Source organism: Balaenoptera borealis (genome assembly GCF_965194805.1).
Source record: "Balaenoptera borealis genome assembly, chromosome: 14".
In the NCBI taxonomy this organism is placed as follows: domain Eukaryota; kingdom Metazoa; phylum Chordata; class Mammalia; order Artiodactyla; family Balaenopteridae; genus Balaenoptera; species Balaenoptera borealis.
The window spans coordinates 40554596-40578240 of record NC_138875.1 but is presented as its reverse complement, the minus strand read 5'-3'; the positions used below and the strand labels follow the sequence as shown (position 1 = coordinate 40578240).

Below are 23645 nucleotides of genomic sequence, written 5' to 3'. Positions count from 1 at the left end.
TTCTTTCTGTTTTTGAGAAGTTTGAGCCATGCTTAGAACATTTTTTATTTCCAGGGCACCATTTTCTTCCTTTTAGAAACAGTCCCTAATATTTAAAAATGCAAGTCTTCCATCCAAGTACTAACCAGGCCAGGAATTCTACTCAATATTCTGTAATAACCTATATGGGAAAAGAATCTGAAAGAGAATGAATATATGTATATGTATAGCTGAATCACTTTGCTTACACCTGAAACTAACACAACATTGTAAATCAACTACACTCTACTATAAGATAAAAATTAAATTAAAAAAATGCAAGTCAATGGAAGCGTGATTCATTTGCATTCCAAGAAAGCAACTCTTCTAAGTTATTTTATCTTAATTTTTAAATTTAGGTGTAATTGACATACAACATTATATTAGTTTCAGGCGTAAAACATAATAATTTGACATTTGTATATATTGCAAAATGATCATCACAATAAATCTAGTTAATATCCATCATCACACAGTTATAAATTTTTTTCTTATGATGAAAACTTTCAAATATGCAATACAGTATTATTAACTGTAGTCACCACACTAGACATTACATACCCAGGACTTATTTATTTTATAACTGGAAGTTCGTACCTTTTGACCTTCACCCATTTCGCCAATGCCTGCCCCCCGCCCCCCCCGCCCCCCACCTCCCGCGCCTCTGGCAACCACCAATCTGTTCTCTGGATCTATGAGCTTGTTTTGTTTTGTTTTAGATTCCGTATCTAAGTGAGATTATACAGTATATGTCTTTCTCCGTCTGGCTTTTCACTTAGCATAATATCCTCAAGGTCCATCCATCTTGTCGTTAAATGGCGAGATTTCATTTTTTATGGCTGAATAATATTCCACTGTGTATGTATACCACACTTCCTTACCCATTTATCTATCAGTGGACGCTTAGGTTGTTTCCCTCTCCAGCAACTCTCCTTTTAAATACTCCATCACTTTTAGATCAATCTGCTTGTACAACAGCCACCCTCTCTCTGGTGAATGAGGCACAGTATCTGCTGATAAACAGATCCAGTGTTTTGGAACTTCAGCGGCAATTAAGCACCAGGTAAGATCCCTGTACTATTTGCTATTTACCTTGGGAATAGCAGACAGGTGTAACTACTTGCCCCTGGGAGTGAGCTGGTCACCTCTTTGGAGAGAAAAGATCTGAGAATCATGAGTCCAGACCCTTCATTGAGAAACTGAGGCCCAGAGAAGTCACAAAACTTTTTAGGCCAGTTTTCCTTAATCGTTTAGAGGGTTCTCTTTTATCTTCCAATGTCCTTCTTGATGCCCTCAAGATGCTTAGTGGAGAATCCCAACTCTCATTTTTAATCATTTCAATTCTTAAACATTTAGTTGAATGTAATTGCCAGCAATTGGACCCACTTTTTTGCCCACTCTCCCACTGTCCCCTGGCCCCTAGGAGCCTTGCATTACTTCCACAGTCATTTTGAGTGAAAGGAAGAGTGGTTATGAAAGCTTTTAAAGTTGTAATTGTAGATACTATTTGTTTGTATCATCAGACAGAACTAGCACCCTTGCCTGCTCACTCCCACCCAGGGATCTCACAAGGGTCCTGGAAAGGTCAGCTCTAGAAAGGGTCTTGGTTGGTTCAAGCCCCCTCATTGTCCTTCAGAGGAAATTGAAGTCCCAAGGTAATCAGACAATTGGGGCAAAAAAGAAAAATCACCCAGCTCTTACGTAAGAGTTGGGACCGGCAGATCATTCGTGGTCCACACCTGTCAACACCATGAGCCGGGGCTCCTGTGACGCTCACATGCCCTGTGGTCCTGGGCACATGTGTGCACATGCACAAACATGTACACGTATAGCTTAATAAAAACTACAAAAATGGACTGTTTGTAGTAATTCCTGTTTATAGTCATTGGCAAAAACACACAACAGTGTTCCCTTGCCGAGGTCCAGGCTGCCCTCTTTAGGAGCTGAAGTGTGATGCCTGGTCCCTGAGGGTTCACTGAGTTTTCCCCGTACTGAGTGACCCGCTTGCTCAGGTACCCTGGGCCCTGGATGGAGCAGGTCTGCAGTTTTCTGGGATTCTTGGTGTGGAAAGAGAGGAGGTGGGGACAGGCTTGCTGCAGCCCTGGTTCCTGCAGTCCTGGTTTAGTGCAGGGCTGACAAGCAGGAGGTAGGAAGGCCAGGTGGTCAGAGGTAAGAGAAACAGCCTGTGGTTAGTACATAGTGAGCGTCCCTGGTTCTGTTTTCAAATTTGATGGATGATACTGTCTCCATGCTGGCCATGGTAGCTTTTGGACATAAAACTTTCCCTATTACAAAGCACAAAGGGAGTTTTTTTGTTTGTTTGTTTGTTTATAACCTGGAGGGTAAATCCAGAATCAAAGGATTTTAGGACTGGAAAGTGCTAACCCTCTCATTTCCCAAAAGGACCCTGCAGTCCTCATCGATTGTGGGTGTTGCACATAGTTAGCGGCAAAGCTGGACTTGGGTATCCTGGTCCCTGGCTTTTCACATGCCAGGGGCTTTGAGATACAGACATGGGACCCCTTACTCTCCCCCAGCGTCTTTCAGTTCTGTCTCCAGGGCAAATTCCAGTCATGCTCAAGGATTTCCCTCCCTCCAAACTCCAAAAATTTTTATTAAAGTACAACAAAGTGCAAAAATCATAAGTACATAGTTTAGTGAATGTCTACAGATGTATATACCCACGTAACCACCATCCAGATCAAGTAGAGAACATTTCTAGAACCCTAGACCCCTTCCTCATATCCCTTCTTAGTCAACCACACTGAAGGTTGCCACTATTATGCCTTCTTTCACCCTAGAGAGTTCACCTTTTCTTAAACTCAATTTAATGGGATCATACAGTGTGTTCCTCTGTTGAAGTTTTCAGATGCTTTTTCAGTGCTTTTTTACCTTAGGGGAGGGGGTGCATGGAGGTGCAAGGAGCTGTTTTATGGTAACTTGTGCTAATAAACAAAAATTTTAAACAAGAATTACAAAAATAACATATGCTTAGTTAAAACTGCAAACGGGATGGAAGCTAGGAAATAAAATTTTTAATCGAGGGGACTTCCCTGGTGGCGCAGTGGTTAAGAGTCCGCCTGGTGATGCAGTGGACACAGGTTTGAGCCCTGGTCCAGGAAGATCCCACATGCTGCAGAGCAACTAAGCCCGTGTGCCACAACTACTGAGCCTGCACTCTAGAGCCTGCGAGCCACAACTACTGAGCCCACGTGCTACAACTACTGAAGCCCTCGTGCCTAGAGCTCATGCTCTGCAGCAAGAGAAGCCACCACAATGAGAAGCCTGTGCACTGCAACGAAGAGTAGCCCCCGCTCACCGCAACTAGAGAAAGCCCGCGCGCAGCAATGAAGACCCAATGCAGCCAAACGTAAATAAATAAATAAATTTAAAAAAAAAAAGAATATAAGGCTTTAAAAAAAAAATTTTAATCGAGATACAATTGACATGCAACATTATATTAGTTTCAGGTGTACAACATGATTCTATATTTGTATATACTGAGAAATGATCACAGTAAGTCTAGTAAACATCTGTCATCACACATAGCTGGAAATTTTTTTTTTAAGATTGTTTATTTCTTTTTCTTTTTTTAATAAATTTATTTATTTATGTATTTATTTATTTTTGTCTGTGTTGGGTGTTCATTGCTATGCACAGGCTTTCTCTAGTTGCGGAGAGCGGGGGCTACTCTGTTATGGTGCTCAGGCTTCTCATTGCAGTGGCGTGTCTTTGTTGTGGAGCACGGGCTCTAGTCACGTGGGCTTCAGTAGTTGTGGCATGTGGGCTCAGTAGTTGTGACTCGCAGGCTCTAGAGTGCAGGCTCAGTAGTTGTGGCGCATGGGCTTAGTTGCTCCGTGGCATGTGGGATCTTCCTGGACCAGGGATTGAACCCGCGTCCCCCGCACTGGCAGGTGGATTCTTAACCACTGCACCACCAGGGAAGTCCCGCAAAATATTTTTCTTGTGATGAGTACTTAAGATTTATTCTCTTAGCACCTTTTAAATATGCAATACAGCAGTTTTTTAGACAATACAGTATTATTAACTATAGTTGCCATGCTATACATTACATCCCCATGACTTGTTTATTTTATAACTGGAAGATTGTACCTTTTGACCCCTTTCACCCATTTTGCCCACCCTTCCCCCAACCCCTGGCAACCACCAATCGGTTCTCTATAGGAAATAAATATTAAAACCTCCCATGTATACTCTATGTTGCTTTATGATGTTCTAATATCCAAAAATAGTGTGAGCTCTTGATACTTTTTAGGTCCTTGACAATTAAGCCTGTTGACGGTCTTTAAATGCCTTGTCCTGACTCTGTAGAATTGATATTTTCTCATAAGTTTATTCACTCGATCCCAGTTCACTTGGTTTCCAAAGTTCTTCATCTCTTCAGCAAAGATCTGCTCACCCATTGCACTGCCTCTTGTGGGCTTCTCCATGGAGATGGGACAATATTCCAGGGAGATCATGGAGGCCTGTCCAACAGATGTGTGTCTCTTGGCCTTGCACTCATGATAAAAGCTTGTTCTGATCATCTAGGCCTCAGGCCAGAGTACACTTGCTGAACTCAGGCATCGAGTGGTAGGAATGTTGAATTATTACAGTAGTGCAGTTATCCACCCTTCCCCACCGTTTCTCTCTTTGGTACGTCTTAAACAGTGATGAGAATGGAAAGGAAGAATTATTCCCAGTGAACAATCTCATCTCACGTTTCCGTGCCAATATTATTACCAATGGAACAAGGGCTTTTGAAGAAGAGAAATGGGATGAAATTTCAGTTGGTTCCTTGCATTTCCAGGTAAGTTCCCAGAAGTTCTATTATCCTTCCTCAAGGGTTGCCAGTGGGGATTGACCTCAGTCCTAGGCCGGGATGGTAGCAGGTAGCAGGGAATCCCATGCCCCATCACGTGCTCCCCCTCCCCCGCCAAGCGTTGACTCTTACCCACAAAATCTCAGCAGGAGGGTATGTAACATCTGCATCCTGGGGTGCCCCTTGGAATGATCCATCCCTCCTTCCTCCGAGGAGGGCAGCAGTTTCACGTGGGGAAGAGAGAACGTACAGGTGATGAAGGTACAGACCTTGTCGCCGTGTCTAGGCTTCAACTCTGTTTCTTGGAACGCTTGTGTCTATGAGAACGTCCTCCTCCTGAAACGTGCTGGATTTTCTCGCTGTCTGGAGCTTGTGGAGGAGGACCCAGATGCCTCATGGTCCCTCAGCGCCCGTGGTGGCTGTACCTTCTCCCCATGCTCTCTCGCTTCTGGCCTCACTGGCAGCTGGGGAGGAGCTTGCAGTTAGAGGCAAAGCCTCCAGGATGCCCTCCCTCCCCAGGCTTTGGGCTCCCCAAACCTGAAGTCTTCAGCTAACATCTACATTCCTCCTTAGGGCGGATAAGGCCCCTGAGACCTGACCCCCCGGCCTCTCCCATCTCCCCGAGCTCATCACCCCTCCCCCTCTGCCTGTCCTGCAGACCTTCCCTCCATTCCCTAAACAAGCCAAGCTTCCTGCCTTAGCACCTTAGCCCTGCTGTCCATTCCACCTGGAGCACTTTTCCTGCAGCTCCTACAGGGTCTCAGCTCAGATGTTACCTCCTTGGAAAGGCTGTTCCTGACCCACCACAAGGTCACACTCTGCACAGTGTCTCCTTATTTCTTCAGAGCATACGAGGGTGGGGACCAAGTCTGTTTAGTCCCTGCTGTTCCTCTGGGGTCTAGGACAGTCCTTACCCAGAATAAGTGCTCCAAACTGCTGATGGAATGAATGGGCAGGAAAGCTGTGGAATAGCTGGGGACAGAAGGATGGGTCATCTGCACAGAATGTGCCCAGTTCTTCAGTGGGGAATGAAATTATCTTAACAACAGTAATTAGCCAGTTGTATAAACTGATTGTAATAGGGCTACTGCACTCAAATGGAACATCACTCTAACTTCCAGGAAAGCAGTAAACAATAATTTAACCCTTAATGAAGGATTTCAGAGGTCTGGGGTTTGGGGTAGGGATAAACTGCGTGGCACCAAAAGAAAAAAAAAAATGTCCGAAAGATCTTTGTTATCCATTTAACTCTCCAAACTTCCTCTTATCCTGGAAGCTGCTCCCCCTTGAAAGAATTATCTCTTTTCTCTTCCACAGACCTCTCTGGCACCAGCCTTCTGTCGTTCCACTCATTCCTCCATCCCGGCTGACTCTTCATTTTCTGTTGCTGTGTCCCTGCCATGCTATAAAAGCACCTGCTCTTACACATCCTGCCTGGTACAGAGTAGGCACTAAATATATGATAGATGAAGAGAGAGAGGGAGAAATAAAGGAAGAAAAGAAGGAAAAGAGAAAGCACTACAACTAGACTAGGATCACTGTCAGAAACTTACCTTGTAACAAGTAAGTTGTAAGGTACCTGGGTACATGAATACAAGAAGGACTCTACAAAAACCTTTCTGAGATGCTTTGCTTTCTTCAGGTCATGACACTTAATAAACATCAATTAATGAAAGTTAAAATATGCATGCCCTTTGACCCAATAATTTCACTCATAGAAATCTATCCCATAAAAAATACTCTTACAAGTATGCAAAGATATATTACAAAATTACTCATTGCAATACTTTATAAATATGAAACATTGGAGAACATCCTAAATATCCATAAAAGGGAAGTTTTTTTAAATTAATTTTTATTGAAGTATAGTTGCTTTACAGTATTATGTTAGTTTCTACTGTACAGCAAAATGAATCAGCTATACATACACATATATCCCCCCTTTTTTGGATTTCCTTCCCATTTAGGTCACCACAGTGCATTAAGTCGAGTTCCCTGTGCTGTATAGTTCCCTGTGCTGTATGTTCTCATTAGTTATCTATTTTATACATAGTACCAATAGTGAATATAGGTCAATCCCAAACTCCCAATTCCTCCCACCCACCCCCTTCCCCCTTGGTATCCATATGTTTGTTTTCTACATCTGTGTCTCCATAAAAGGGAAGTTGATTAAATAAAGTACACTACATCCATACAATGTCGTCCTGTGCAGGCATTAAAAAGTATAAGCTATAGTTAATACTGTGCCTTTCAAAAAGTAAATGCTAAATTAGGAATCTGGGATTAATAGATACATGCTAATATATATAAAATAGATAAACAACAAGGACTTACTGTGTAGCACAGGGAACTATACTTGATATCTTGCAATAACCTATAATGGAAAAGAATCTGAAAAAAGAATATATTTATATTCTTATTATATTATATATAAATATATAACATAAATATTATATTTATATAAATTATAAATATATATTATATTATATAAATATAAATATTATATATATATTTATATAATTCATATTCTTTTTTCAGATCACTTTGCTGTGTACCTGAGACATTGTAAATCAACTATACTTCAATTAAAAATTTTTTTTTAAGTAAATGCTTAAGAGATGTTTGTTGGTGATAATACTCAGTGCTGAAGCAGTTGCAATGCAGAAAGATCTAACACATCTCTTTTGGAAAGCAATTTTTCACTGGATATCAAGTCATAAAAGGTTTATACCTGTTGACTTTATAATCTCCTTTTGGGAGATTTAGCCTGAAGAAAAATTCAAACAGGAAAGAGAGTTATGTGAATTAAGACCTTTATTGCAAAATTATTGATTACAGCAAAGCATTAGAAATTATGCACATGGCTTCAAAGGAGAAGAGCTAAGCGCATCAACCCATGGGAATGCCAGGCCTTGGTGAAAACTGCAGAATCCGGGGATGAGGTAGCTGTCTGTGAACGGACACCGAACAATGTCCGTTATGTATTGTGGAGTAATTAAAAAAGAGAAAGAAAGCCAGCGGCTTTCAGCTCTCAGCCAGTGTGTTTCACAGGGGCGCATGTGGTTGCGTGAGCTACTTGCTGCCGTCTCGCAGTCTCGAGCGATCTGTGGCCACGAAAGCAGCTCAGGGTGTGTGGCTGTTGATCTTCTCCCAGTATGCCCTCCAATCAGTTCTTTTCTTCCCTGGAGGAATCCCAGCATTCCCTGATAACCACCTGTGAGTCACAACCACTCTTCGTTTTCTTCAAAGCCCTGATGCAGTAGCCTTTAAGCTGATAAACGAATGTGGGTGATTCCCTAGTGGGCATTGGGAAGAGGTGGCACTTCCTGGCTCCTTGCAGTTTGAGTATTTCTCTGTGAGTCTGAAATTGGCTGTTTACAACGATTCCTCCTGGACCCAGATTCCTCCCTGCAGAGTGTGACAGTCTGGTCACTTTCATGGCAGCACTGTCTTTTCCCTTCTCACCTCCCAGGTTGTGGGACCTTGTCACAGATGCCAGATGATTTGCATCGATCAGCAAACTGGGCAGCGAAACCGAAATGTTTTCCAAAAGCTTTCTGAGAGGCGAGAGAGAAAGGTAAGCATGACTGCTAAAAATGACACCCCATTTTAAGTTCTTGATGCATTGTCTACACCAGAACTAATCCTTAATAGTGCTGAGTAATTTTTAGAAGTGGGAGAACATCGTAAGGCTGACGGGCTACCATCAAGGTTCAGACCTTATCGGCAACACTGTCTTATTTTTCCTTTCCATTCATTTCCTCACTATTTTTATTACATGTATTTTTGATGCTTTCAAATCTTGTTGAAGAGATATGGAGTATAGATAAGAAATAGTTAAAAAAAAAAGGGGGGGACGTCCCTGGGGGTCCAGTGGTTAAGACTCCATGCTTACACTGCAGGGGGCAGGGGTTCCACCCCTGGTCTACGAACTAAGATACTGCGTGCTGGGCGGTGCGGCCAAGGGAAAAAAAAAGAAATAGTAAATAAGTAAAGTAATTCTATTGTCTCAGTCATTATTTTCTTCGCCACAGAAATCTCATGAAGAATAAAAATGCCTTATGGTGAATAGGGTAGCTGCATAGAAAATAAATTTCGCTATACTAAGTTTGTAAGTCAAATTCTCGAGGGCTAAAATGACTAAGTGTTGTTGTGGATCCCAGGTTATAAAAGCTGAACTTCTAAGAGATTGATTCATTAGGAACATCCATTTATTTCCGGGCTTGCACTTTCTGTCAGGAATTTGGGTTTGCAAAGAATTCGAGGAAGCCAAATAAGCAATCAGGCTGCATGGAACAATTCTTGAAAATTAACAGAAATGATGCAAGCATTGCATCTCTTCCCAGTAATAGACCGGCAAGTTAACTCCTGGTAAAATGTTCTGCATTGTTTCCTGTGTTTCTCCGAAACCAGAGTTTTGTTTCACAGTATTTGATTGACAAAACTCTCCTTACGGATATGGATAGGTATGGTCTGCAGAGCTGTTGCGCTTGAGTATTATACCAACAAGTCTGTTTGCTCAGCTGTGGCAGGCCGTGCCAACTGGGGGAGTGGGGACCTGGATCCTGCCCCATGCAGGTTGCCAGGAGAGAGGATGTGTGGGCACAATACTATGGTACATGGAAGTGGTATTTCTCAGCATCACAATAATTCTTGTGCACAAATCTTTTTATTTTTTAAATTTGGAATAATTTTAGATTTACAGAAAAATTGCAAAGATAGTACAGAGAGTTCCTGTGTACTCTTCACCTATATGTACACAAATATTAAGGAATTAATTTATCCCCAGTCCCTAGCTTGGGGCCTGGAACGTGGTGGTGGCCAACTGATGTTATCACAGATCTGGGAGCACATCATATACTCCAAAGTGTTGTTACTGGCTCACTTGCATTGATGGCAAACATTTTTTTTTTAATTTAACTTTTATTTTATATTGGTGTAGAGTTGACTTACAATGTTGTGTTTGTTTGAGGTGGACAGCAACTTGATTCACTTATACATATCCATATATCTATTCTTTTTCTGATTCTTTCCCCATTTGGGTTATTACAGAGTGCCAAGTAGAGTTCCCTGTGCTGTAGAGCAGGTCCTTGCTGATGATCTGTTTTATACATATGTTAGTGTGTATATGTTAATCCCAACCTCCTAATTTATCCCTCCCCCCCGCTTCCCCCCACCCCAACCATAAGTTTCTTTTGTAAGTCTGCGAGTCTGTTTCTGTTTTGTCAAGTAGTTCATTTGTATCAATTTTTAGATTCCATCTATAAGTGATATCCTATGATATTTGTCTTTCCCTGTCTGACTTGGTTCAGTTAGTATGATCATCTCTAGGTCCGTCAGTGTTGCTGCAGGTGGCGTTATCTCATTCCTTTTTATGGCTGAGTAATACTCCATTGTCTATATGGACCACATCTCCTTTATCCATTCATGTGTTGATGGACATTTTGGTTGCTTCCATGTCTTGGCTATTGCAAATAGGGCTGCAATGAACCTTGGGGTGCATGTGTCCTTTTGAATCATGGCTTTCTCTGGATATACGCCCAGGAGTGGGACTGCTGGATCATACTGGTAGCTCTATTTTTAGTTTTTTAAGGAACCTCTATACTGTTCTCCACAGTGGCTATTATCAATTTCCATTCTCACCAACAGCATAGGAGGGTTCCCTTTCTCCACGCCCTCTCCAACTCTCACTGTTTGTAGGTTTTTTTTTTTTTTTGTAGGTTTTTTTTTTTTAATTAATTTCTTTTGGAGTATAGTTTCTTTACAATATTGTGTTAGTTTCTACTGTACAGCAAAATGAATCAGCTATACATATACATATATCCCCTATTTTTTGGATTTCCTTCGCATTTAGGTCACCACAGTGCATTAAGTAGAGTTCCCTGTGCTATACCGTATGTCCTCATTAGTTCTCTATTTTATACATAGTATCAATAGTATATATGTATCAATCGCAATCTCCCAATTCCTCCCACCCCACCCCCTTTCCCCCTTGGTATCCATACATTTATTTTCTACGTCTATGTCTCTCTCTCTGCTTTGCAAATAAGATCATTTATACCAGCAGTCCCCAACCTTTTTGGCACCAGGGGCCGGTTTCGTGGAAGACAGTTTTTCCATGGACGGGGATGGGAGGCGCTGAGATGGTTCAGGCAGTAATGCGAGCGGGAGCGATGGGGAGCGATGGGGAGTGGCAGATGCAGCTTTGCTCGCTCGCCCGCTGCTCACCTCCGGCTGTGCGGCCCTGTTCCTAACAGACCGCGGACTGCTAGTGGTCCGCGGCCCAGGGGTTGTGGACCTCTGATCTATACCATTTTTCTAGATTCCACATATATGTGTTCATATATGATATTTGTTTTTCTCTCTCTGATGATGGCAAACCTTGAGTAGACTTACACAACTCTTCATTTTCGACCTCCCATCCTTATTCTGGAGAATTTGGAGAACTTAGTTTACGTCACGCATTCTTATAGAAAATGCTGAGTTTTGCCCTTATTTTCACAAAATGGTTTTTACATCAGGGAACAGAGCAGAAATCGGCCTGACAGTGGTCAGAGGCCCAGAGGAGGAAGAAGCCCTCCTGTGGGAAACTCAGGGTATACAGGAAGGAGAAAATAATAGGTCCAGCAATAAAGAGGTATAGGCTGACTATTGGGAAAGAACACTTTAAAATGAGAATCTGTGTGGTCTAGGATATTAGGATTCTCCTTGTTTCTCACTACCTTCTACTAAATGGCAGATAGGACATATCAAGTCCCAGTACATGTTTTTAAAGATCTGACTTAATTTTAGTGGAACATTATTATTTACAAAATTATTTTAGCTGCTAAAATAACCTAACTTCTGTTGGTACTGTTTTGTTCACAGGTGAACTTTGGGCTGTACCTGATGCATACCTCTTTGGATTTATCTTCTCCATGTTACCTGTCTGTAGGATCTCAGGTGCTCCCTGTGTTGAAAGAAAACATAGAACACTATGATTTACCTGCTTCTGAGAAACATCAGGAAGTTATCTCCTAAAGTTTTTTTCAGGATATATTAAAATTTCTCTTTTACAACTATCTCCATTCTATTTTTTCTTCCAGTTTTGTTGAGATATAATTGACATGCAGCTCTGTGTAAGTTTAAGGTGTACAGCATAATGATTTGACTTATATACATCATGAAATGATTACCCTAGTAAGTTTAGTGAATCGTCTCAGATAGATATAAAATTAAAGAAATAGAAAACAATATATAATTTTTCCTTGTGAAGGGAACTCTTAGGATTTACTCTCCTAAATTTCATATATAACATACAGCAGTGTTCATTGTATTGATCATGTTGTACATTACATCCCTGCTACTTATTTATCTAATAACTGGAAGTTTGTACCTTTTGACTTCCTTCATCCAATCCCCCACCCACCTCCCCCCTCTGGTAACCACAAATCTGATCTCTTTTTCTATGAGTTTGTTTGTTTGTTCTGAAGTATAATTGACCTACAACATTATGTTAGCCCCTGGTACACAACATAGTGATTCAATATTTCTATACCTTTCAAAATGATCATCAGGATAAGTCTAGATATGATATGTCATCATACAAAGATATTACATAATTATTGACTATATTCCCCATGCTGTACATTTCATAACCTTGACTCATTTATTTTGCAACTGAAAGTTTGTACCTCTTAATTTCCCTCACCTGTTTCTCTCCTCCTCCCACCCCCGCCCCCACCCCCTTCTGGCAACTACCTGTTTGTTCTCTGTATCTATGACTCTGTTTCTGTTTAGTTATGTTTGCTCATTTGTTTTGTTTTTCAGATTCCACATATAAGTAAAATCATACAGTATTTGTCTTTCTCTGTCCGATTTACTTCACAATTACCATAATATCCTAAGTCCATCCATGTTGTCAAAAATGGCAAGATTTCATTCTTTTTTATGTCTGAGTAATATTCCATTGTATATATGTACCATATCTCTTTATCCATTCAACTTAGGTTGCTTCCATATCTTGGTTATTGTAAATACACTGCAATGAACATTGGGATACAAATATCTTTTTGAATTAGTGTTTTCATTTTCTTTAGATAACAACTCAGGAGTAGAATTGCTGGATCATATGGTAGTTCTATTTATAATTTTTTGAGGAACCTCTATATTGTTTTCCATTGTGGTTGCACCAATTTACATTCCCATCAACAGTGCACAAGGGTTGCCTTTTCTCCGCATCTTCATCAGCACTTGTAATTTGTTTGCGCTTTTGATGATAGCCATTCTGACAGGTATGAGGTGATATCTCATTGTGGTTTTGATTTGCATTTCCCTGATGATTAGTGATGTTGAGCATCTTTTCTTTTTTTCTCTTCTTTTTCTTTCTCTGTTTTCTTTTTTTGGCTTATAAACAACAGATATTTATTTCTCACAGTTCTGGAGACTGGGAGTCCAAGGTCAAGGTGCTTGCAGATTCAGTGTCTGGTCAGGCCCCTCTTCCTTGTTCACAGCCAGCTCCTTCTTCCTGTGTCCTCACCTAGTAGAAGGGGTGAGGGAGCTCTCTGAGGTCTCCTTTATAAGGGCACCAATTCCACTGATAGGGACAGAGCATCTTTTCATGTGCCTGTTGGCCATCTATGTCTTCTTTGGAAAAGCGTCTATTCAGGTGCTCTGCCCATTTTTTAATCAAGGGCTTTTGTTTGTTTGTTTGTTTATGTTACATTGTATGAATTCTTTGTATACTTTGGATGTTAACCCCTTATTGGATACATCATTTGCAAATATCCTCTCCCATTCAGTAGGTGTCCTATTTGTTGTTGATAGTTTCCTTTGTTGTGCAAAAGCTTTTTAGTTTGACATAGTCCCATTTGTTTATTTTTGCTTTTGCTTCCCTTGCCCTGAGGAGACATATCCAAAAAATATTGCTAAGAGTGATGTCAAAGAGACTACTGCCTATGTTTTCTTCTAGAAGTTTTATGGTTTCAGTCTTACATTTAAGTCTTTAATCCATTTTGAATTTATCTTTGTACATGATGTGAAAGAGTAGTCCATTTTGATTCTTTTGCATGTAACTATCCAGTTTTCCCAACATCATTTATTGAAGAAGTTGTCTTCTCCCCATTGTATATCTTGCTTCCTCTGTCATAGATTAATTGCCCAGGGACTTCCCTGTGGTCCAGTGGTTAAGACTCCGTGCTTCCACTGCAGGGGGCATGCGTTTGATCCCTGGTCAAGGAGCTAATATACTATATCCTGCATGCCACATAGTGTGGCCAAAATATATATATATGTATATACACACACACACATATATATACATATACATACATACATACATATATAAATTGCACATATAGGGACTTCCCTGGTGGCACAGTGGTTAAGAATCCACCTGCCAGTGCAGGGGACATGGGTTCAAGCCCTGGTCCAGGAAGATCCCACATGCCGCAGAGCAACTAAGCCCGTGCACCACAACTACTGAGCCTGTGCTCTAGAGCCCATGAACCACAACTACTGAAGCCTGCATGCCTAGAGCCCGTGCTCCACAACAAGAGAAGAGACCGCAATGAGAAGCCCGCGCACCGCAACGAAGAGTAGCCCCCGCTCGCTGCAACTAGAGAAAGCCTGTGCGCAGCAACAAAGACCCATAGGAATTCGTCCATTTCTTCTAGGTTGTTCGTTTTATTGGTGTAGAGTTGCAGTAATCTCTGATGATTTGTGTTTCATTGGTGTTGGTTGTAACTTCTCCTTTTTCTTTTCCAATTTTATTTCTTTGGGCCCTCTCAGTTTTTTTCCTTGAGGAGTCTGGCTAAAGGTTTATCAATTTTGTTCATTTTTTCAAAGATCCAGTTTAGTTTCATTGATATTTTCTATTGTTTTTTAGTCTCTATTTCATTTATTTCTGCTCTGATCTTTATTATTTCTTCCCTTCTACTAACTTTGGGTTTTGCTTGTTCAACTGTCTCTGCCCTCATTAAGATCAACAACGTGTTCAGTAGAACTTGGTCTTTTGAACACAGAGAGTTCTTTTCCTCTTGAAGGTAGAGAGTGCCTTCACTAGCTTCCTTCTTCCTCTAACTCCACACTCTCCTTGTGTGCACAGCCCCACTCAGGAGGGCAGTTCCGAGGCTTCTGTGCTTTCCATGAGGCAAATTTAGCACAAGTGCTGCATCCACACCCAGCAAGGCTCCCACATGTGTTAGAAGTATGATCATTTTTAATTAGATGAGATTTTTAGTGAATCTCACTGGAAATATTTAACCTCCTCTATTTTGCCATTTTACCATGCTCCGACTTTGCCTTTAGAAAGACACTTTAGGCTGTCTTCTTGCACTGAGGAAGGTAGTCTGTGCCCAGTGATCTTGAGGGAATGAGAATGTGCCTCCCTTCCCTCATGTACACAGAGGAGCTGGGTTTATGCTCAGGGCCTAGTGTGACTTGTGTCCACATTCCTTAGGAGAGGCTTGACCAGGACGTGTTGATCAAGGCATGGGCCAGCACCCCCCTTCCTCCTACTTCCTACTCCTGCCCATCATTCCTCTCCCCCTTTGAGTTACTGCCCTGTGGATTGCTAGCAAGCTTGAAGTCACACTCAGTGATTTGGTGTTATATGAGCAATTGTGCTCCCATCCACAAGCCCATCAGACAGTGTTGGTCCATCCACTCAGAGCCTCCAAATCCTAGTCAAGAGAGGAACTTTGGACTCGGAAATTTTTTCAAGATGGGGGAGTAGAAGGACATGCACTCACTCCCTCTTGCGAGAGCACCAGAATCACAACTAACTGCTGAACAGTCATCGACAGGAAGACACTGGAACTCACCAAAAAAGATACCCCACATCCAAAGACAAAGGAGAAACCACAATGAGATGGTAGGAGGGGCGCAATCACAATAAAATCAAATCCCATAAATGCTGGGTGGGTGACTCACAAACTGGAGAACACTTATACCACAGAAGTCCACCCACTGGAGTGAAGGTTCTGAGCCCCACGTCAGGCTTCCCAACCTGGCGGTCTGGCAACAGGAAGAGGAATTCCCAGAGAATCAGACTTTGAAGGCTAGTGGGATTTGATTGCAAGACTTTGACAGGACTGGGGGAAACAGAGACCACTCTTGGAGGGCACATGCAAAGTAGTGTGCGCATCAGGACCCAGGGGGAAGGAGAAGTGACCCCATAGGATACTGAACCAGACCTACCTGCTAGTGTTGGATGGTCTCCTGTAGAGGCGAGGGGTGGCTGTGGCTCACTGTGAGGACAAGGACACTGGCAGTAGAAGTTCTGGGAAGTACTCCTTGGCATGAGCCCTCCTGGAGTCTGCCACTAGCCCCACCAAAGAGGCTGGGTAGGCTCCAGTGCTGGGTTGCCTCAGGCCAAACAACAAACAGGGAGGGAACTCAGCCCCACCCATCAGCAGACAAGCAGATTAAGGTTTTACTGAGCTCTGCCCACCCGAGCAACACTCAGCTCTACCCACCACCAGTCCCTCCCATCAGGAAACTTGCACAAGCCTCTTAGATAGCCTCATCCACAAGAGGGCAGACAGCAGAAGCAAGAAGAACTACAATCCTGCAGCCTGTGGAATGAAAACCACATTCACAGATAGACAAAATGAAAAGGCAGAGGACTATGTACCAGTTGAAGGAACAAGATAAAACCCCAGAAAAACAACTAAATGAAGTGGAGATAGGCAACCTTCCAGAAAAAGAATTCAGAATAATGATAGTAAAGATGGTACAGGACCTCAGAAATAGAATGGAAGCAAAGATCGAGAAGATGCAAGAAATGTTTAACAAAGATCTAGAAGAATTAAAGAACAAACAAATAGAGATGAACAATACAATAACTGAAATGAAAAATACACTAGAAGGAATCAATAGCAGAATAACTGAGGCAGAAGAAGGGATAAGAGACCTGGAAGACAGAATGGTGGAATTCACTGCTGCAGAACAGAATAAAGAAAAAAGAATGAAAAGAAATGAAGACAGCCTAAGAGACCTCTGGAACAACATTAAATGCAATAACATTCGTGTTATAGGGGTCCCAGAAGGAGAAGAGAGAGAGAAAGGGCCTGAGAAAATATTTGAAGAGATTATAGTCAAAAACCTCCCTAACATGGGAAAGGAAATAGCCACCCAAGTCCAGGAAGCACAAAGAGTCCCATACAGGATAAACCCAAGGAGAAACAGGCCGAGACACACAGTAATCAAATTGGCAAAAATAAAAGACAAAGAAAAATTATTGAAAGCAGCAAGGGAAAAATGACAAATAACATACAAGAGAACTCCCAAAAGGTTAACTGCTGATTTCTCAGCAGAAACTCTACAAGCCAGAAGGGAGTGGCATGACATATTTAAAGTGCTGAAAGGGAAGAACCTACAACCAAGATTACCCGGCAAGGATCTCATTCAGATTCGATGGAGAAATCAAAAGCTTTACAGACAAGCAAAAGCTAAGAGAACTCAGCACTACCAAACCAGCTCTACAATAAATGCTAAAGGAACTTCTCTAAGTGGGAAACACAAGAGAAGAAAAGGACCTACAAAAACAAACCCAAAATAATTAAAATGGAAATAGGAACATACATATCGATAATTACCTTAAACGTGAATGGATTAAATGCTCCAAACAAAAGACACAGGCTCACTGAATGGATACAAAAAACAAGACCTACATATATGCTGTCTACAAGAGACCCATTTCAGACCTAGGGACACATACAGACTGAAAGTGAGGGGATGGAAAAAGATATTCCATGCAAATGGAAATCAAAAGAAAGCTGGAGTAGCTATACTCATATCAGATAAAATAGACTTTAAAATAAAGAATGTTACAGAAACAAGGAAGGGCACTACATAATGATCAAGGGATCAACCCAAGAAGAAGATATAACAATTATAAATATATATGTACCCAACATAGGAGCACCTCAATACATGAGGCAACTGCTAACAGCTATAAAAGAGGAAATCGACAGTAACACAATAATAGTGGGGGACTTTAACACCTTACTTACACCAATGGACAGATCATCCAGACAGAAAATTAATAAGGAAACACAAGCTTTAAATGACACAGTAGACCAGATAGATTTAATTGATATTTATAGGACATTCCATCCGAAAACAGCAGATTACACTTTCTTCTCAAGTGTTCACAGAACATTCTCCAGGATAGATCACATCTTGGGTCACAAATCAAGCCTCGGTAAATTGAAGAAAATTGAAATCATATCAAGCATCTTTTCCAACCACGACGCTATGAGACTACATATCAATTACAGGGAAAAAAACGTAAAAAACACAAACACATGAGCCCATGTGCCAAAAGTACTGAAGCCCATGCACCTAGAGCCCAAGCTCTGAAACAAGAGAAGCCACTGCAGTGAGAAACCCGTGCACTGCAACAAAGAGTAGCCCCCACTCGCAGCAACTAGAGAAAGACCGAGCGCAGCAATGAAGACCCAACAATGAAGGCCAGACACAGCCAAAAAAAAAAAACCCACTACAATCAAGTATCACCTCACACTGGTTAGAATGGGCATCATCAGAAATTCTACAAACAACAAATGCTGGAGAGGGTGTGGAGAAAAGGGAACCCTCCTGCACTGTTGGTGGGAATGTAAATTGATACAGCCACTATGGAGAACAGTATGGAGGTTCCTTAAAAAACTAAAAATAGATTTACCATATGATCCAGCAATCCCACTACTGGGCGTATACCCAGAGAAAACCATAATTCAAAAAACACATGCACCCCAATGTTCATTGCAGCACTATTTACAATAGCCGGGTCATGGAAGCAACCTTTAACAGACAAATGGATAAAGAAGTTGTGGTACATATATACAATGGAATATTACTCAGCCATAAAAAGGAACAAAACTGGGTCATTTGTAGAGATGTGGATGGACCTAGAGACTGTCATACAGAGCGAAGTAAGTCAGAAAGAGAAAAACAAATATAGTGTATTAATGCATATATGTGGAATCTCGAAAAATGGTACAGATGAACCGGTTTGCAGGGCAGAAATAGAGACACAGATGTAGAGAACAAACGTATGGACACCAAGGGGGGAAAGCGGGGGTGGTGGTGGTGGGATGAATTGGGAGATTAGTATTGACATGTATACACTAATATGTATAAAATAGATAACTAATAAGAACCTGCTGTATAAAAAAAATTTTTTTTAAAATAAAGGTTATACTCTATAGTTATTATAAAAAAAAAAAAAAAGAGAGGAACTTTGGAGGTTGAGGTATCCCATCTATACCCTCTCTGATGAGTCCTCTGGCAGCTTCCAGTTGAATATGTCCAGTGATGGAAAGCTCACTCTCTAAAGAAGTTATCCATTCCATTGAGTTGCTCAAAGGTTCCTTCCTGTACTGAGCTTATATCTGCCTCCTGTGATTTCCAGCCATGGGTCTTGCCCTGTCGTCTGCAGCACCCCAGATTATGTACCCTCTGCATCCATCCTGCCAAGTCCTTCTGAAGCATGGAGTCCACGTGGGAACCCCAGGTCATTGGCCAGACCTTCAGTACCTTCCACCTGGATTGCTCATTTGTCCAATCACTTCTTTTCCCTAAACCCCTGCCCACCACTGCCCACAGCAACTTCCTAAAGGCGGTCTTACCTACTGCTCAGTTGTTTAACACAGCAGGCTCAGGCTTCCCTGCCTGATCTAGTCAGAGGCCTTGGAAATAGGAGCCAATCTATTTCCTTACCTTATCTGTAGGACTTTGTGTTTTTCCCAGCATAATGTGGGATTTTAAAGATAAGGAATGCCTCTGTTGAGGTTGTCGAGATGGAATTTTGTGCTTGCACTTTTATTTGGTGGCAGGATTAAGTGTAAAAAGTGGCCTCTGATTCAGTAGTCTCTGAGGTGAGTGAAAGGGGAGGAAAATGAGGTAGATGGTTTATTATTTCAAACTATTTATTATAAATTCAGCCTCTTTGAAGAACCATCAATACTGTATTATGTATCTGGGCCTGTCCTCATCAGCTAACCAATGGGAGAAAAACGTACTCAGCTGATGGCCCTCATTCAGGCCAGTTCCATACATGAGGAAACTCTTCCCAGACAGCATGCTGAAGCATTTTCCAAGAATTTGCATTCCATCAAATATGACTGGAGCCAAGTAAGAAGGCATGTTCTTCAAGAATTTGGTCACCTATGTCATCAACATATTTTCAGATACAAAGGATGATTCATTTTGTTCTTATCCATACCCATGTCACTTTTTTTCAGTCAATAATTTTGGGAATGATTTCAGACATTTTAATGAACCAGTGTTTTATTAATTACTTATAATTGTTGATTTCACATCTATCTGTCTCCATCAGACTGTGAGCTCCATGAGGACAGGGCCTGTGCCTGTCTGGCTCACCGGTGTATTTCTAGTGCTGGCAGATAAGAGGTGCTCAATAAAATCTGTTGACTGACTGGCTTTATTAAAGCTGGTCCTGTTTTTAAAATTGATTGATTTCAAATGTAAATTGTCTTTTTGGCCTAATTTCAAGATTTCCCATATGCGATTTTAGCTATAAGTATATTTTGTAGACTCTGTGGAGTGGTTTCATATTCAGATTTCTTGGGCATTTATGATTCTTTGTCCCTTCCTTGGTTCCCACCTCCTGAACTTCAGCCCTATGTGCTTCTAGAAGAATATGAAAATCAAGGGCAATGTCACGTCCCTTGAATTTAATTCTAACACCAAATCTCAGAAAGTCACAGAAAGTCAAACTGTATTTTTTATATGTCCTGAGTATAGGCAACATCATGTGTTCCCTTCATGGTTCTTGTAGCCGGGGGAAAGGTTCTCTTCTACATGCTTTAGAGTGACTCCTTTGAGAAGGGAGGTGGTGCTGAATTCTTCCCACTGAGATGCATCCTCATCCCCTCCTCAACCTTATGGGACAGAAAAGGGAGCCAGTGATTCCGTCCTCTTACTGAAAGATGTCCATTCATTTGCTTTTCATTCAAAATGTGCTGAACAGGTTCTAGGGCTACAGAAATGAAAGAAACAGAATGTGCATTCAAAGATCTCACCATAGGGCTTCCCTGGTGGCGCAGTGGTTGAGAATCTGCCTGCCAATGCAGGGGACACGGGTTTGAGCCCTGGTCTGGGAAGATCCCACATGCCACGGAGCAATTAGGCCCGTGAGCCACAACTACTGAGCCTGCGCGTCTGGAGCCTGTGCTCCGCAACAAGAGAGGCCACGATAGTGAGAGGCCTGCACACCGCAATGAAGAGTGGCCCCCGCTTGCCGCAACTAGAGAAAGCCGTAGCACAGAAACGAAGACCCAACACAGACCCCCAAAATTAATTAATTAATTAATTAAAAAAAAAAAAGATCTCACCATAGAGACAACACCAAGAGAGGAAAGACAGACCAATAAATCATCAAGTATGATATGGAGTGCTTCAAAAATATGCTAAACTCCAATGCACTCATTTGTCATTTGGGATTTACTTAAAATGTCCAGATGTTCTTTGGTGAGAAAATTCTAGAGGGGTCAAAAATACAGTCAGATATTCCCGGATATTCGTCTCTGATGTTATGGTTTGACTTCTAGGCTGAGATAGATGAGCCTGCATTCCAGGTCACACAGGCAAAAAACTCATTTAAAACTTGGCCCTCCATACACATTCCATATTCTTATCTATGTGAAAACAGAATAGAGTGTTTATAACAGTATTTCTAATAGCCAGAGTTGGAAAGGACCTAAGTGTCTGTTAACAGGAGAATGGAAAAAAAGTGATAGTGAAAATGAAGGGACAAGAACACAATGTTGAGAGAAAGAAGCAAGTTTCAGAACACGTGCAGTAAGATTGCAAAAAAAAAATCAAACAAAACACTACCATGCATTGCTTTAGGGATACATACATAAGTAGTATGTAGTAAAAGAATAAAGAAATGGATGGAATGATAAGTTATACATTTTGGGGGTGGAGAACTAGAAACAGGGAGGGCACATGGGGCTTTGGCTCTATTGGGAATGTTTTATTCCTCTTAAGTTCTCTTTCTCTTGCTCAAAGAGCACAACATTGATCAAGAGAAGGTGCCCAGCCTGCTAAGGTGTCATATGTGTCCCTGAAACTAAGCCAAAGGCAGGTTCATGAAAGCAGGGACTTGCACTTAGGCTAATAGATTTGCTATGTTGGTAGCAGGTGGTAGCAGGTATATGAAACTTACGAATAGAATTTTTAAGAAAGATTTTATTTTACTGTGGTAAGAACTGTTAACATGGGATCTACCCTCTTAAATTTTTAAGTGTACATACATCATTGTTGACTATAGGTACAATGTTGTACAGCAGGTTTCTAGAGCGTATTCATCCTGTTTAACTGAAACTTTATGCCCTTTAATTAGTAACTCCTATTTCCTCCTTCCCCCAGCCCCTGGCAATCACCATTATACTCTCTGATTCTATGAATTTGACTATTTTAGATACCTCATGTAAGTGGGGTATCCTCATATAAGTGGAATCATACAGTATTTGTCTTCCTGTGACTGGCTTATATTTCATTTAGCATGAAGGTCCTCAAGGTTCATCCATGTTGTCACATGTTTTTCTTTCTCAGGATTCCTTCTTTTTTTAATTAAGGCTGAATAGTATTTCATTGCATGTATGTATCACATTTTTTAATCCATTCATTTGTCCATGGACATTTAGGTTGTTTCCACCTTTTGACTATTGCGTATAGTGCTGCAGTGAACATGAGAGTGCTACTATCTCTTCGAGGTCTTGATTTCAATTCTTTTGGATAAATACCTAGAAGTGGGATTGCTGGATCATATGGTAATTCTATCCTTAAGTTTTTGAGGAGTTTTCATACTGTTTTCCATAGTAGCTATACCATTTTGCATTCCTACCAGCAAGCATGCAAGCGTTCAATTTTCTCCACATCCTCACCAACACTTGCTGACTTTTGTCTTTTTTCATAATAGTGGATGTGAGATGATATCTCACTGTGGTTTTGATTCACATTTTCCTGATAATTAGTGACATTGAGCATTTCTTCATATACCTGTTGGCCATTTGTATGTCTTCTTTGGAGAAATGTCTATTCAATCACTAAGCCCATTTTTAAAAATTGGGTTATTTGTGCGTGTGTGTGTGTGTGTGTGTGTGTGCATGCATGCATGTGTGTGTTTTGCTATTGAGTTGTAGGAACTCCTTATATATTTTGGAGATTAACCCATGATCAAATATATGGTTTGCAACTATTTTCTCCTATTCAGTAGATTGCCTTTCACTCTGTTGATTGCTTCCTTTGCTGTTCAGAAGTTTTTTAGTTTGATGTAGTTTCACTTATTTACTTTTATTTTTGTTGCCTGCAGCTTTGATTTCATATCCATGAAATCATTGCCGGACGAGTGTCATGAGGCTTTTCCCCTATGCTTTCTTTTAGGAGTTTTACAGTTTCACGTGTTATGTTTAAGTCTTTAATCCATTTTGAGTTGATTTTTGTGTATGGTGTAAAATCAGGGTCCAATTTTATTCTTTTGCATTTGGATATCCAATTTTCTCAACATCATTTGTTGAAGAGACTATCCTTTCCCCGTTGTGTATTATTGGCACCCATGCTGAAGACCAGTTGATTGCATATGTGTGGGTTTATTTCTGTGCTCTCTGTTCTGTTGCATCAGCGCATATGTCTGTCTTTATTCCAGTGCCATATTGTTTTGATTACTATAGCTTTGTAATACATTTTGAAACAGAAAGTGTCATGCCTCCAGATTTGTTTTTCTTTCTCAGGATTGCTTTAGCTATTTGTAGTGTTTCATGATTCCATATGAATTGTAGAATTGTTTTTTTCT

General features: G+C 41.1%; 1 protein-coding gene across 6 annotated transcripts in view; it reads left to right on the top strand.

Moving 5' to 3' along the window:
- The window catches only part of MOCOS (molybdenum cofactor sulfurase), a 62297-nt gene extending 43294 nt beyond the window's left edge, over positions 1–19003 (top strand). For 3 of the 6 annotated variants that reach the window (XM_082354229.1, XM_082354230.1, XM_082354231.1), the window contains 4 exons: positions 976–1081; positions 4690–4828; positions 8313–8417; positions 11708–19003. In XM_082354229.1, the coding sequence (XP_082210355.1) occupies positions 976–1081; positions 4690–4828; positions 8313–8417; positions 11708–11860 (503 nt within the window). In that variant the 3' untranslated portion in view covers positions 11861–19003. The other 3 variants (XR_014234182.1, XR_014234183.1, XM_082354232.1) reach the window with 3 other exon arrangements.
- The last annotated feature ends 4642 nt before the right edge of the window (positions 19004–23645 follow it).